At 37.3% G+C, this 15,676-nt stretch overlaps 1 protein-coding gene across 1 annotated transcript in view; it reads right to left on the reverse strand.

Moving 5' to 3' along the window:
• Positions 1-15,676, reverse strand: part of PAPPA2 (pappalysin 2) — a 235,783-nt gene that overhangs the window by 112,248 nt on the left and 107,859 nt on the right. The window contains exon 10 of the mRNA XM_078155787.1: positions 14,715-14,928. Coding sequence (XP_078011913.1) covers positions 14,715-14,928 — 214 coding nt within the window. The remainder of the gene's footprint in view (positions 1-14,714; positions 14,929-15,676) is intronic.

A 15,676-nucleotide genomic window follows, 5' to 3' on the forward strand; every position in this document is an offset into this window, starting at 1 on the left:
GCAAGAGATCCCCTTTGCCTGGAATTGATGTGCCAAACACACACACACACATACACACACACACACACACACACTGCATTTGATCTTTCCTATGAACTTATTTGTTTTCTAATTTTTGTTTTCCCCATAGCCCCCTCTTTGACATTCATTTTCTTTATAATTTTTTATTGATACCTTTTGTGTTTATATTGCATCCACTTCCCCCTGTATCCTCTCCTTCCCCCTCCTTTCCCAAGAGCCATCTTTTTTAAAAAAAACAAAACAAAGAACAAAAAAGGAAGAAAATTTAAAAAACAACAACAACTAATGATCACATCAAAAAAGTTTGATATTATATGCCACATTTTGTACTTGTGGACTCCCCACCCTATACCAAGAAGAGAAGTGAGATATTTCCCCATATGTCTTCTTTGAGGCAAAGCTTGGTTATTATAATTTCACAACATCTGGTTTCAAATGTTTTCTAATTGTTGTTCTTTCCATTTATGTCATTTTAGGCATTGTATGTATTGTTTTCTTAGTTCAGTTTACATCTGTTTGCTTCTCTGTGTTCATTATATTTGCTGTTTCTTACAACACAGTAATATTCCGTAACATTTATGTACCACAATTTGTTTAGCTAATCAATAAATATGCACTTTGTTTTTAATTCTTTGCCACCACAAAAAAAGAGATTTTATAAATATTTTGTTGTATATGGAGCCTTTCTTTTTGTTACTGACCTCGCTGGGATATATGCTTAGCAGTGAAATATCTAGGTCTAAGGGTATAGACCATTTAATCACTCTCTTCATATAATTCTAAATTGCTTTCTAGAATGTTTGTACTTATTAACGGCTCCACCAACAATGTATTAGTGTGTCTTTCTTTCTTTCTATGACCTTTCAACTTTAACTATTCCTATCTTCTGCCATCTTTGCTAATTTGCTGGATGGACAGTGAAACCTAAGGGATGTTTCCAATTTATATTCCTGTTACTAGTGACTAGGAGCATTCTTTTTCTCATCTGGTTGTTAACAGTTAGTAATTCTTCTCTTGAGAATTATTTGTTCATCTTCTTTGCCCATTTGAGGTATTCATTTCAATTCTTTGGAGACTGTGGTACCTACCCCATGCCACTGCCACACAACAACACAGGTAGAATGTTGACATTAAAAATACAGGCTTTCCTTTATTTCTGGGAGAATCTTAGGATCATTAATGAAGCTTTGTCATCTCCTAAAGGGTCCAGAGGATGAGGGAGAATCATTAGAGACAGGGAGCTCCACTGGTATCTTTATAATGTCAGGAGAAAGAAAGCTCTTAATCCTGTTGAGTGGACTGCCTGTGGCCAACATATGGGAGGACAGGACAAGAGTCACAAAAAAATAAGCGTACAGGAATGGTTTGTAACCTACATAGTTGGAGGAATGCCCAAATCAATGAGATCACAGATCCATGACGGAATTTCCATATTTTTGTCTTTACTATTGGTGTTAAGCTTCCAAACGAGAACTTCATTTAAAAGCAGGGACTATCTTTTTATTTTTTTTCCATTTGTGTATCCCCAAGCAGCTACCACAATACTTTGAACAGAATGAATAGCCAATAAATGTTTGTAGAAGGGAATTAGTGATGGCTGCCTGTAAGCTAGCCCCTCAAAGTGCCTAATCAAGTAGCCACCATGGAAGATGAAGTGTATTCTCTATATAAATCTGTTTTCTTTTCTACAACATCCTCAGACACATACACTTTGAAATAACTAACACAGTGGGGAAAGTCAGGGAGAACAGCTGGTGCTGCTGCTAATTAGCCTGGAGGAAGTTGTTATAAAATGTGACAACACCTCATAGGTGGCAACCTAACTAAATAACTTGCTGCAGAGAGGCCCATCTTAGTCAGCTGGGAAAGGTAGAATAATTCTGAAATTAAGTTAATTGTGTAGCAATCAGCAGAAACAAGGAGAAAGCTAGGCAAAGTAAGCCTACTGAAAGATAAAAGCCAATGAGAAAAAAGGTAACTGTGGCGGGGAAAGAAACAAGCAAACAAACAAAAAAGGTGAGCAAGGCCAAAATAGGATGTCCTTTGTCAAAGTAGAAGCCAAATACATTTGTTAAAGTTTGATTAAGAAGTTAAGCTAATGAAGGGCTGGAAAATGATGCACAAAGAGGGTATTGTTAATAAGAACTGTATGGAGAAATGGAGCAAAAACTTTAAGGATGATTTCCATTTACCCCTAGTTCTTGTATTGGATGGTGTACTTGTTCTTCTGAATATTTAAAGTTATAGGCTTGGCTATACTTTATTACTGCAAAATCAATTAGCCTTAGAAAGACAGCATTCGAAGTCCAGTTGTATATGATATCTAATAGGTTTGTAACATCCACTAGACCAGATGGAATTTGCTTCTCTCACTTGGGTGGGTGTATAACAGCTTAAACCTATTGTAGGTCACAAAATTATGAAATAGAATCCTGCTGATTGACTTATTCCCATAAGACACATATTTCTGGAGAATTACCATCCCCATTCTGTCTATGATGTATTTTCTGGAAGACTTCATCACCCAACTACACATCCCTTTCAGGAATGACCAACTCCTGTATGTCCTGACCAATTTACTTATCTATTCAAACAGTTGGGATTAAGGTCTTTCCCACCTCAGGAGACAGGCCTACTTTTGTTTCATTGGTATTTAAATGCGGGTCGTTGACTGAGATATGGAAGGGACATTAGATGTCATGTAGGCCAACCCCCCACATTTTACAAATGAAAAAATTGAAACCCTTAGAGGTTAAATGATTTGACCAAGGTCCCACAGGTCAGTGGCAGAGTAAGGACTGAACCCAAATCCTCTGTTGTCAAACCTAGTACTGTTTCTATGGTGCCATTTATTTAGCGGTTGAATTTTAACATGAAGGTGAAGTTCCCTTTGTGGTGATTCTCTCAGCTAAAGTCTTTCGCAGTTAGTTCTCTACCACTTTGGAAGAGTGCTGAGGTCCCCTCTATTTGATGGCTCAGTGCTTCGTTTTTTCCCCTACCTTGAAAAGTCACTTTATAACTAATTTTCTCAGCACTGTGGTATAATAGAAAAGAGCTAGACTTGAAATTGCAAAATTTGGATTCAAGTCCCAGAACTTTCGGCAATTCACTTCTTTATAACTCAGTTTTTTGTAGCAAATATTCACATGACCAACCTTGAAGAATTGTGAGAAAGGTATCCCATCCTGTAATTTCATTGTGGAAACTATCTGTTCAGAGCAAAAATCCCATCTGAAATTTGCAGCATTAGAAAGGTGCCTGGGAACACCAAGGGGTTAAGTGACTTGCCCAGGATTACAGTTAATATGTATCAGAGGTGAGACTTGAACCTACATCTTTATGAGTTGGGGTCCAATTCTCTATCACAATAACATGTTGCCTTTTTACAAGTCTTAGACTGTTATAGAAATTTAAATGACTATTGTTGTTGTTTTACATTTTATACTTGAACAAATGTCCAAGATCTATTGTTCCAAGATACTTCCAAATAGAGGCAGAACCTTAGCTTAACTTCCTGAATGTCTTCCTTTCACCCAGTCTCCATTTGCTTTTGCTACACATCTAGAGTACACAGTTATGACTGTGTTACCTAACATAAGGAATGAGGAATGAGTAAGGAAGTAAATAGAATACAATATTCTGAAATGGTAGTACCTGTCTGACAAATTTTAGAGAACATATTTACAAACTGAAAATCATCTAGACTAAAGGTTCTTAACCATTTTTGAGTCAAAGGACCTATTAGGAATCAGTCTGTTGAGATGTATAGACCATTTCTCAGAATAATGTTTTTTATAGAATTAAAGGAAATGCCAAATTTCGATCTGAAATCATTAAAAATAAAGGTATATTTCCCATCCAAGTTCATGGACTACATGTAATGTATGCACAGATCCCTTAGAAGTCTGTGGGTTCCAGGCTAAGATGCTCTGATCTAGAAGATGGTGATGTCATCAGTCCAGGTTATGCCTAATGAGGATCAGCTAAAGGAATCCAGGAAGACAAGGTTCAAGGAGGCTAATAGTAACTGCATTCAGGTGTTTGAGGGACTTCTGCTCCACCTCGGAGGTAAAAAGAAGGGAAAATAGGAGCAAACTATAAAGAAAATCTTAGACTTAATGTGAGAAAAAAAATACTCCCTAATTAGAGCACTCCCAATGAAATGGGATCATTGGGAGTTTTCAAGAAAAGGCAGAAAGACTCCTTGTCAGGTGTAGTAGAGGGGATCCTCTTTTAGTTATGGGTTGGACTAAACGATCATTGATGTGTCTTCCAGATTTTATATATCATGAATTGACAGCAGAGATACATCTGTATACACACACACACACACACACACACACACACACACACACACACACACACACATATATATATGTATGTATGTATGTATATGTGTTTATATACATGTACATGCATATATACACGCAGATAGACATTTCTCAGTTTTCTAAATGGGAAAATGGGGGTGATATTAGCACTTACTTTCCAGGGCTGTTGTGAAGATTGCATGAGATAATATTTTTAAAGTGCCTAGAACAGTGACTGGTTCATAATGGATGTTCAATAAATGTTTGTTTCCTTCCATACATAAATAATCATTACTAAATGCCTATGTGCCATGCACTGTGCTAAGCACTGGGTATACAGTCATAAGAGTCATAAGATTGTTCCTTAGCAAATATTTACAAATAAGCTATATATAGAATTAATAGGAAACAAAAGAGGAAAGGCAATAAAATCAAGAGGAATTGGGAAAGCTTCCTGTAGAAGGTGGGACTTTATTCTGGACTTGAAGGAAACCAGGGAAGCCAGAAGGCAGAGATGAAGAGAGAGAGTGTGTTTAGACATGAAGGATGCCAGAGAAAATGCCCAGAGCTCAGAGATGGAGTATCTTATGTGTGGAATAGCCAGGAATATGTCACTGGATCAAAAAAGTGCCTGGCCAGGAATAAAGTGTAAGAAGACTGGGAAGGTGAGAGGGGATTGGTTATGAAAGTCTTTGAAAGTCAAACAGAGGATTCTGTACTTGATCCTCGAGGTAATAGGCACTAATTGGGGTTTATTGAGTAGTGATTGACAAGGTCAGACCTGCCCTTTAGGAAAATCACTTTGGTGGCTAAATGGGAGATGGATTGGAGTAGAGAGAAACTTGAGGCAGACAGTCCAGCTAGCAGGCTTTTGCAATAGTCCAAGCTGAAGGTAATGAAAGGCTTTATCAGGGTGGGTGACAGCATCAGAAGAGAGAAGGGGGCATACCTGAGAGAGGGTACAAAGCTATAATTGACAGACGTTGGCAATGGATTCAATTTGAGGAGTGATAGCGAGAAGCTGAGGATGACACCTAGGTTGTGAGTCTGGAGAACTGGGAGGATAGCGATACCTCAAGAGTAATAAGGAATTTTAGGGGGCTGCTAGGTGGTGCAGTGGATAGAGCACCGGCCCTGGATTCAGGAGGACCTGAGGTCAAATCCAGCCTCAGACACGTAACACTAAATAGCTGTGTGACCCTGGGCAAGTCACTTAACCCCACTGCCTAGTTAAAATAAAATTAAAAAAAAACAAAGAATTAAAAGTAATAAGGAATTTTGGAAGAAGGGAGGGTTTAGGGTGAAAGATAATGAGTTCAGTTTTGGACGTGTTGAGTTTAAGATGTCTACTGGACATCCAGTTGGAGATGTCTGAGAGACAGAAATATGAGACTGGAGGTCAACAGAGAAGTTAGGGCAAGATAGGTAGATATGAGTAATGTGAGCATAGAGATGATAATTAAATCTATGGGAGATGATGAGATCATAAAGTGAAATGGTATAAAGGCAAATGCAGAGAGGCCCCAGGGCAGAGCCTTTTGGGATACCTATGGTTAGTGAGGAATATATACACGTATATATACATATACATGTGTGTATACCTCAAATGCTTGTATATATGTATATTTCATTGAGAAAGAATAGGTATAGGTGCTCTAAAGCAACAAGGCTCAGACAAATAAGGTCTTAGAGGGAACTGAATCCTGTGCCTTTAAAAAATCATCTATTATTCTTTGTTGAATGTGAGAAGAAGCAGGATGGAAAACAGGCTATTATCGGCAAACAAATTAGACTTATTCTACTTAATCCAAAAGGAAGAACTAGAAGCAGTAGGTAGAGGTTCACCAGAGACAGATTTAGTAAACATTCAGTTATTAAGTGTCTACTGAGGATACAAAGAAAGGCAAAAATGGTCCCTGACCTCAAGGAGCTTATATTCTGAATAGAAGACAACATATGATAAACAGAGACGGTGAATAGTGACCTTGAAGGGATGGTATTGAGAGGCAGTCTAGCAGCTGGAGAGGAAAAACAGAGAGATTTAGACTCAATATGTGAAACAATTAGATCTAGTGGGTCTTTCCTCATTGGAGGTTTTCAAACAAAAACTAGATGGCCACTTGTTGGGCATAAGGCAGAGGAAATTCTGATTAAAATACAGTTTGAACTAGCCTGCCTCTGAGGTCCTTCCAACTCCAAAATATTGTGAGCCTGTGAGATTTGCTCTTGGAAGACATGGCTATAGCTATAACTTTTTTTTTTAAAGAAACAAAAAGCCTGGAAGAAGCTTTGAGCTCCACAATATGACTTGTATTTGTTCTCCTGGGCTTGCTTAGTTTCATCTCTTGTGCTTAGATGTTCAGAGGGACCTTTAAGGCTCCATTTCTAAAGCCCTGGAATCGCTACATTGACCGAGGAATGAGGCTTACATAGTTCATAAGGTAAACCTAAACAGCTTGTGACAGTGATTTACACCCAACTTCCAAGCATCTGATTACCTAATCCATGGCCTGCTATGTAAACGGGAGTAAACCAAGATTTAATCAGTTTACATAGTGTATAGTAAATAATTGGATCTCTCCTCAGCAGGGTGCTTGCAAATGTAAATGTTTAATCCAAATTTGAGGCTGACGGAGTGATTCAAGCACCTACTTTCTCAGCCAGCAAAGCTGTATCAACAAATGGCCCTCACATGCCCTGGCCTTGTGGTGGGAAAAGTGAATGTCTGAGGACTAAGGGCAAGGCAAAGAATCCTATCTCCCCATGGTCATTTGCTCACCTGAATGGGAATTCCAGAATTCCAAACCCATTGCTTAGGAAAGGACCCAAAGTTCCAACAATAACTTCCTTTTCCAAGGCAGGACTCTGCCCTGTGACCCTTCTCTCCCCCAAAATCATCCTCTTTCACACACTGGTGGGGGGCAATATCTGATGTGGTGTTTGTGAATAGTGAAAAGTAATGGAAAAAAAGAAAAAAAATAGTTGAGAGATGCCAACCTGTGATGTAGGAGAAGTAATTTTCTAACTTGTAAACTGCCTGAGAATAGATGGTATAGACTGTGCATGTAAATATGCAAATCAAATGTAGAACATATGCAAATGAGACATGCTTAAAGAGCCTGTAGCCTTCTTATCTCTTTTCTACATCTGGGTGTGGTCCCTGGGGGAATATATCAGTGGGGGAAAAAATTGCTGAGAGAATGCTATCTCATAAATTTTTGATTTTCACAAAATTATTGTGATATTATTAAGTGCCTACTATGTGCTAAACACTGTCCCAAGTTCTGGGGATACAAAGAAAGGCTACCCCCCACAATCTATTGAGGAGACAACATAGAAGCAACTAGGTATAGGCAAGATATATTCAAGATAAATTGGAGGTCATCTCAGAAAGAAATGATTAAGATCAAAGGGATAGGGAAAGACTTCTTAAATAAGGTGGGATTTTAGCTGAAATCTGAAGGAAATCATGGAAGGCAGGAGAAAGACAAATAGAAAAAGCATTCCACGCTGCAGTTGGGAGATGGAGTGACTTGCTTCAGGAATAATAAGGACAATATCACTTAATCCTACAGCATGTGGAGGACAGTAAGGTAAGAAGAATGCCCATCAATCAGGGAATGGCTGAGCAAGTTGTGGTATATGAATATAATGGAACACTATTGTGCTATAAGAAATGATGAACAGCCTGACCTCAGAGAAACCTGGAAAGACTTTGTATGGTCTGATGCTGAGTGAAATGAGCAGAACCAAAAGAACGTTGTACACAATAACAGCCACGTTGTACCACGACTAATATTGATAAACTTAATCCTTCTCAGCAATACAAGGATCTAAGACATCTCCAGAGGCCTCGAAAATGCTATCCACATCCAAAGAAAGAACTACGAAAGTTGAATTGCTATTTTTTTCCTCTTCTGTTGAGTTTTGTTTCATCTTTCTGATGGTTCCTGCTATTGGTTTTAGTTTTTACTTACAACACCACTAATGTGAAAATATGCTTAATAGGAATGTAAATGTAAAGCCTATATCAGATTGTGCACCATCTTGGGGAGGGTGGTGGGAAGGAAGGGGAGAAACATTTTAAACTCAAAAGCATGTGGAAGTGATTGTTGATAAATCAAAATAAATTAATAAAATTTTTTTTAAAAAGAAAAAAAAATAGGTTGGAACCAAACTCTGAAGAGCTTTAAATGCCAAGGAGAAGAATTTGTATTTGATTCTAGGAGTCAAGTGGGATCCGCTAGAGCTTTTTACACAGGGAAACAACATAATCAGACCTGTGATCTTGGAATGTCAATTTTCCAGCTTCATGGAGGATGAATCAGAGAAAGCAGAGAATGGAGGAAGTGAGACCAATTATGATGAGGGCCTACAATAGGGTAGTGGCTGAGTTATGGAGACAAGGGAACAGATGTGAGAGATGGCAAGGACATAGAGTTGATAAGATGTGGCGACTGATTGGATGGAGCGCAAGAGTTAAAGGATAGTTAAAAATCGATGGCAGCTACCACTGCAAATCTGGGTGATCGGAACGACAGTAGTGCTTTTGACCTATATATACATATATACATAGACATACATATATATACATACACACACACGTATACATATACATATACACACACTCACATATAACATAGAAAGAGAGATGGGTTTGGGAGAGGTGAGTTATTTTGGACATGTTTTGTTTGAGATGTCTAGAGCATCCAGTTGAAATTGTCCAACAGGTCATTGGATTTTCTGAGACTCCTTCTAAATCAGAGATGCTGTGATTCTATGACATTACTAGATATGTATCAGTCAAGGAACTGACCTTGTTCATGCCATCATACCTCCTCATCCTGGCCTCCATCTCAGACTAGTCACTCTGGACTCTCCTCTGGGGCTTTGGACTGCTTATTGGTGAGAATTTTCCATATCTACCCTAGCTCTTGGTTCTTCATTGGTTAGTGTTCTCTGTATCTTTCCTGACCCTGGGCTTTGGACTGGTGAAAGTTCTCCATATCTACACTGACCCATGGTTCTTAAATGATGAACATTCTCCATATCTATCCTAACCCTGGACTCTTGATTGATGACAATGCGCTATATCTATCCAGATCTAGATCCAGATTTACCACTGTTTTCCTATCATCTTGATCTTATGCTGCTGCAACGTCTCCTAGGTTGGTAGGTGGCATGGTGAATAAAGTGCTGGGCTAGGAGTCAAGAAGACCTGAGTTTAAATTCAACCTCAGACACTTACTAGTTGTGTGACCCTAGGCAAGTCATTTAACTTCTATTTGCCTTGGTTTCCTCAACTTTAAAAAGGGAAAAATTACAGCACCTACCTCTCAGAGTCTTTAATGAGATAATATTTTAAAACCGCAGTGTCTGGCACAAGGTAAATGCTATATAAATGCTTATTCCCTTATTCCTTTCCCCTCTTCCCCTCTCACCACCTCTACCTCTGGAAATAATATGTGAAACAATACAACTGTTCTTAGACCATTAATCATTTGCTCTGTGGCTCCACTTACTACTTATGACTTTCAAAACATCTCCCTGACTTTCATTCCCTTTAAATATATTGTCTCTCCCTATTAGAATGTAAGCTCTTTGAAGGCAAGGGCTATCTTACTTTTTTATATTTGAATTTTCTGCACTTAGCATTTTGCCTAGGACAAAGTAAATGTTACTAAGTGCTTTTTATTCATTCATGTATTCATTCAAGGAATAAGATAAAGTCACTGAACACACCTGCATTTCATTCCCTGGGACATATTTACCAACTCATTTATGTTCTCATATGGTACTCTTTAGCTAAGCAAAGTTAAATGAACTCTTTTTTTCCTACCAGTAATTATGACACTCAGAGTGTAGCTGAAAGCAGGGAGAGGGGTACTTCATGAAGGCATCAAAAAAAATGTCAGAAATGGAGCTAGAAGGATACTCTTTTTTCTTCCATGATGAAAAAGGAATATTCCTAATTTCCTTGAAGATCCAAAGTAAAGGGTAATAGAATGACAATGCTGAGGATTTGGTTACATTCAGAACTGGGGGGTGGGAGAGTGGCAGAATGGTCAATTCAGTTTAAATCAACAAACATTTATTAAGTTCCTATCATGAACCAGGAACTATGCTAGACTCTGGAGACACCACAAAAGCTCAATAGCCCTGGAAACACAAGGAGCTTTCCTTGGCAGGGAGAGGGCAGAGGGTAGAGGATTAATAATATGAATAAAAATAAATAGCATACAAGACAAGGAGTAAAGGAGACAAAGGAGAGATCAGACAACGAGCTCTAAAAATATTTGTTGAGAGAGGACACTAAAATTTTAAATGATTGGAGAGTCCAGACAGAGGAGATAATGTCTATGTTGAGCCTTGAAGAAATAGCTAATAGCTATTCTATAGCTTAAAGTTTCTCAAAGCTCTTTACACATATATTCTCATTTCAAAGGCTCAGAGGAGCATAAATTCAGAGGTGGAATGGCCATTAGAGGCCAGTGAGTACAACTCCTTCATGCTACAAAAGTTGAGGCAAGTGATCCTCACATCAACTCTAGGAAGTTAATATTATATTTACTATCATTTACAAATCAGAAAACTGAGGCTAAGAAAAGTTAAGTAACTTGCCCAGGGTCACACAGCTAGTAAATGTATGTGGAGGGAATCAAATCTAGGTTTTTTTGATTCCAGATTTACTGCTTTGTATACTATGCTAGGCTGCCTCCTAAGAAATATAAAGAAACCAAAGGCAAAATCCAAAGGGTCCTAGACATGGAGTTTGTAAGATCTGGAATCAAATCCTAACTTTGCCACTTATTAGTTGTGTCAATGTGGGCATATCATAGCCTATCAGAGCTTCAGTTTCCTCTTCTATACAACTGAGATAATTTAACATACTACAATCATATGTAAAAAACCCAAATCACGTGATTTTATTAATAGATACAGAAAAGTCTTTGACAAAGTACAACACTAATTTATGACATAAATATAGAAGGATTTTTAAAAAAAATGATAAAGTATCCATCTAAAACAAAAAGTTAGCATTATATGTAATAGGGAAATACTAGAACCATTCCCAATAAACCTAGAAGTAATGCATTTTTGCTTTGGGAAAATTTACATTTTCCTAATGTAACTTGACATGGTTCTAGAAATAAAAATAGCAATGAGACAAAAGAAAGAATTTAAATCCACCAAAATAAGTAAAGAAGAAAAAACCTATTCCTGTTTGCTGATGACACAATGGTTGACTTAAAAAATCCTAGGAAATCAACAAAGAAAGTAATTGCTAAAAATTAATAAATTCATATAAGTATCAGGTTACTAAAGAAACTCATAAAAATGAGTGTTTCTATAGCTAGTAATTATAAATTCCAGAAGGAAATAATCAAATAGGAAGCACCATTCAAAATAACTACAAAAGATATAAAATAATTGAGTGTCAATTTAGCAAAGCAAACTCAATACATGAAGAAATATAACTGCAAACTATCCCTTAAGGAAACAAAGAATAATTTAAGTAACTAGAGGAATATTCAGTGCTCATGGCTAGGCTGTGCCAATATAATCAAAATGACAATATCTCCAAAATTAATTACAGATTCAGTGCTATATCAAACTACCAAGAGGAAACTTTCGTTGAGCTAGACAAAATAATCACAAAATTCTTCTGGAGCAATAAAAAGATCTAGAATATGAAGGAATGTAATAGAAAAAAAGGAACAAAAGGGGACTATCACTTGTAGACCTCAAATTATATCAGTTATCAAGATTATTTGGTAAGAGTTAAAAATATTGATGTAACAGGCTAGAGGAAAAAGATTCAGAAATAACTTAGTGTTTAATAAACTCAGAAACTTAAGTGTTTAATAAACCTGAAAACATAAATTACCTAAAGGGAAAAAAACCTCCTTATTTAACAAGAATTTCTGAGACTGCTGGAAAGTGGTCTGGCAGAAATCACCAACATCTTACACCATATGCCAGAATACTCTCAAAATGAATGCATGCCCTGAATATTAAAAACATGCCATAAACAAAACAGAAGAGAACCAGATCATGTGTCTTTCACTGCTGTGATGAGGGATAAATCTTTAGCAAATAAAGAATAAAGGCAGTCACAAAAAATGAAATAATTTTGATTGCATGAAATTTAAAAGTTTCTGAATGAATGAAATTAAAGCAATTAGGATGAGAAGGGAGATACTTGACGGGGGGGGAACTTTGTATCAAATATTTTTTGTGAGGATTTGTTATCTAAGATAGATAAGAAATTAACAAAAATATTTAAAAACAAAAGCCATTCCCCAATATATGAGGATGGAAGGATGGGGGGGAAGCAGTTCTAAAAAGAATTCCAGACTATCAACGGCCATATTTAAAAAAAATAAAGGCAGCATGGGGTTAGTGATACAGAGCTGGTGACAAAACCAGGAAGACCTGGATCCAAAAGTCACCTCTGATACACAATGGCTGTATGACCCTAGATGAGCCACTACTAAGTATCTTAAGCATAAGTAACTCCTAAATATTCCTGTCAATTTTCTAAGATTATAAGTTACAGAGGTGTCAACCTTCATTGGTAAAAGGAGTTGTTTTGGGGCAGCTAGGTGGCACAGTGGATAGAGCACCGGCCCTGCAGTCACGAGGACCTGAGTTCGAATCCAGCCTTAGACCAAACACTTGACACTAGCTGTGTGACCCTGGGCAAGTCACTTAACGCCAACTCCCCCCCAAAAAAAAAGGAGGTTTTTTTGGTTTGTGTTTTGTTTTGTTTTGTTTTCATTAGGGAGTTCCTAATACCAATAACAGGTCCAGTCTCTGTTCCCTAGTCTCTATGAAAGAACATTGTATATTAATACTAAAATAAGAAATACACAAGGTTTTACCTAAAACTCAACCAATTGTCAAAGATGACAAAAGGGAGGCATTCAATGTTCAAGAAACTGTGGAGGGAGCAGCAAGGTGGCACAGTGGACAGAGCACTGGCCCTGAAGTCAGGAGGACCTGAGTTCAAATCCGGCCTCAGACCAAACACTTGACACTAGCTGTGTGACCCTGGGCAAGTCACTTAACCCCAAATGCCAAAAAAAAAAGAAAAGAAAAAGAAACTGTGGAGAGACAAGTAGACTAGTGCATTGTGGGTGGGGCTATGAATTGTTCCATCCATTCTAGAAAACATTTTGTCATTATGTAAACAAAAAAAAAGTAACCAAAAGGTCCATATCATTTCACCCATAAATTCCATTGCTAGACATATATACCAAGGAGCTCATTGACAAAAACGAAAAGAAAGGCTTCATATATGACAAAATATTTATAGCATCAGTTTTTGTAGTAACAAACAACCGGAAACAAAGTAGGTGGGCATCACTTAGGCAATGGCTAAAACCAACTGTGGTGTGTAAAAGTAATAGAATATTACTGTGCTGGAAGAAATGATGAAGTAAAGAAGAAATGACTCTGGAAGTCATTGGAAGAAATGACTACGATGAAGTCAGAGAAGAGCTGGAAGACATTAATTGATTGTAAGCGAAGTGAAAACAAGGAAAACAATGTATAACATAACAACGTAAGGGAGCAAAAAACCCCCGACAAAACTAGGAAATTCTAAAGACCAAATTTAGTCTCAAAGAAGAAATATGAAAAAAAAAACCCTTCTTCTGATTCTTTGAAGAGGTGGTGGACTATGGGTATGGATCACTACAAAAATATATTATATTTTTACATGTATTTTATAAATTTTTCTTTTTATTATTTGTTATAATGGCTGTCTGGAAGAGGGAAGGAATGCTTTGGGAAACGGTGATATAAAAAGAAAAAAGCATCAATAAAATCTGTTTTTAAATTTTGTACTATCTTCTGGTATTGTGAGCACTATATAAATGTGAGCTATTACAACTGTACCAACATGATGCATATATGCATATACAGGGAAGAATATTGATTTAAATATAAATATTGAATATGTATGAATATGTATGAATATAAATATATGGATATTGATAGATGAATAGCAATTCATCTTTCTGTCATGATTAGGTTATATTTGATATATACGTATCTATATCCATATTTTTATCCATATCTATATTCATACTCCTCTCATCTTTCAAAATGATCTCCCTAATAGGCAGGGATATATGGAGATACACACACACACACACACACACACACAACATATACATACATATATATATATATATATATATATATATATAATCTTGAACAGATGAAAACAGTTACAAATTTAAGGGATGGACAAATAATCTTTGAAAATCTTTTCTCATTATTCTCTTCTAAAGCTACAGCTTAAAGTTTTATGAATGGAGACAAGAGAATAAAACGTGAGGACAAGAACGACTGCCGATAATAAGGATGACTTACTTGCTGGGCTTGCTTTCTGCGCTGTCCGCCACATAGTACCCAGGTTCACATTGGTATCGGCAGATGGACCCCACATCATGATTTCCCTGGAGGCAGCGAGGCAGTAGCAAGTTGGCATTAGGTATGACTGGGGGAATATCACATTCTAATTTGCAGTAAGCTTCTGGGAGAGACCAGAGCCCATCCTCAAGGCAGGTCAACCACTGGTTCATTCCTAACTCCAGGAAACATAAAAGAGAGAAGCTCAAATAGAAAGCTGGAAAAATCCATAGTGATTAGAAGCGGATTAACCTGGGGAGGCACAGTGGCTTCTTTGGAGCGGGTGACAATAGAAGTGAACACCAAGTACAATAAGATTTCTTTAAGGTCTCTAATCCACAACAAAACAAAAGCAAGCCTAAATTTCAGGATGCTACTCAAAGGCATAACTAGGGTGAGGTTTCAAGCATGTAGTTACAGGGTACTAAAATATAGAGGGTGCTGACAGCATCTGAATTCCTTCAGAAGCCATTAGCTGAAATAGGAAGCTGTCAGGTGGCATGCTTCTACCCTACCCCTGCTGTTGCTATACCCTAGGTGAGCTTTTCTTCACCTTGCTCAAACTCTGCTCACCTGTCCTTCACCTCCACTTAATTGAATAGGTCCTAAAAAGGTGATTTGAAGGTATGTCTCATGCTTTCCCCAAATACAGAAATTGATAGTTTTAGCTCTGAATACACTAATTTATGCAACTCTTTTTTTGCATAATATAAAATTTCTATTATTACAGACAGAACACCTATTTTAATTTTTAATATGAGAGAAGGATTAACTGCGTGAAAGAAGGGTTTATTAGGTCAACTTTCACCACACCTTCTCCAATAATAATTATTGTGGAATGACTGGCTAAATCATGAAAAGGAATTAAGATTCCCAATTGATTCTGGCCTGAAAGAAATAAGGAAGGATGGAACCTTCTCACT

This window comes from Phascolarctos cinereus, unplaced genomic scaffold (genome assembly GCF_003287225.1).
Source record: "Phascolarctos cinereus isolate Bilbo 61053 unplaced genomic scaffold, phaCin_HiC Scaffold_5;HRSCAF=322, whole genome shotgun sequence".
NCBI classification, from domain to species: Eukaryota; Metazoa; Chordata; class Mammalia; order Diprotodontia; family Phascolarctidae; genus Phascolarctos; species Phascolarctos cinereus.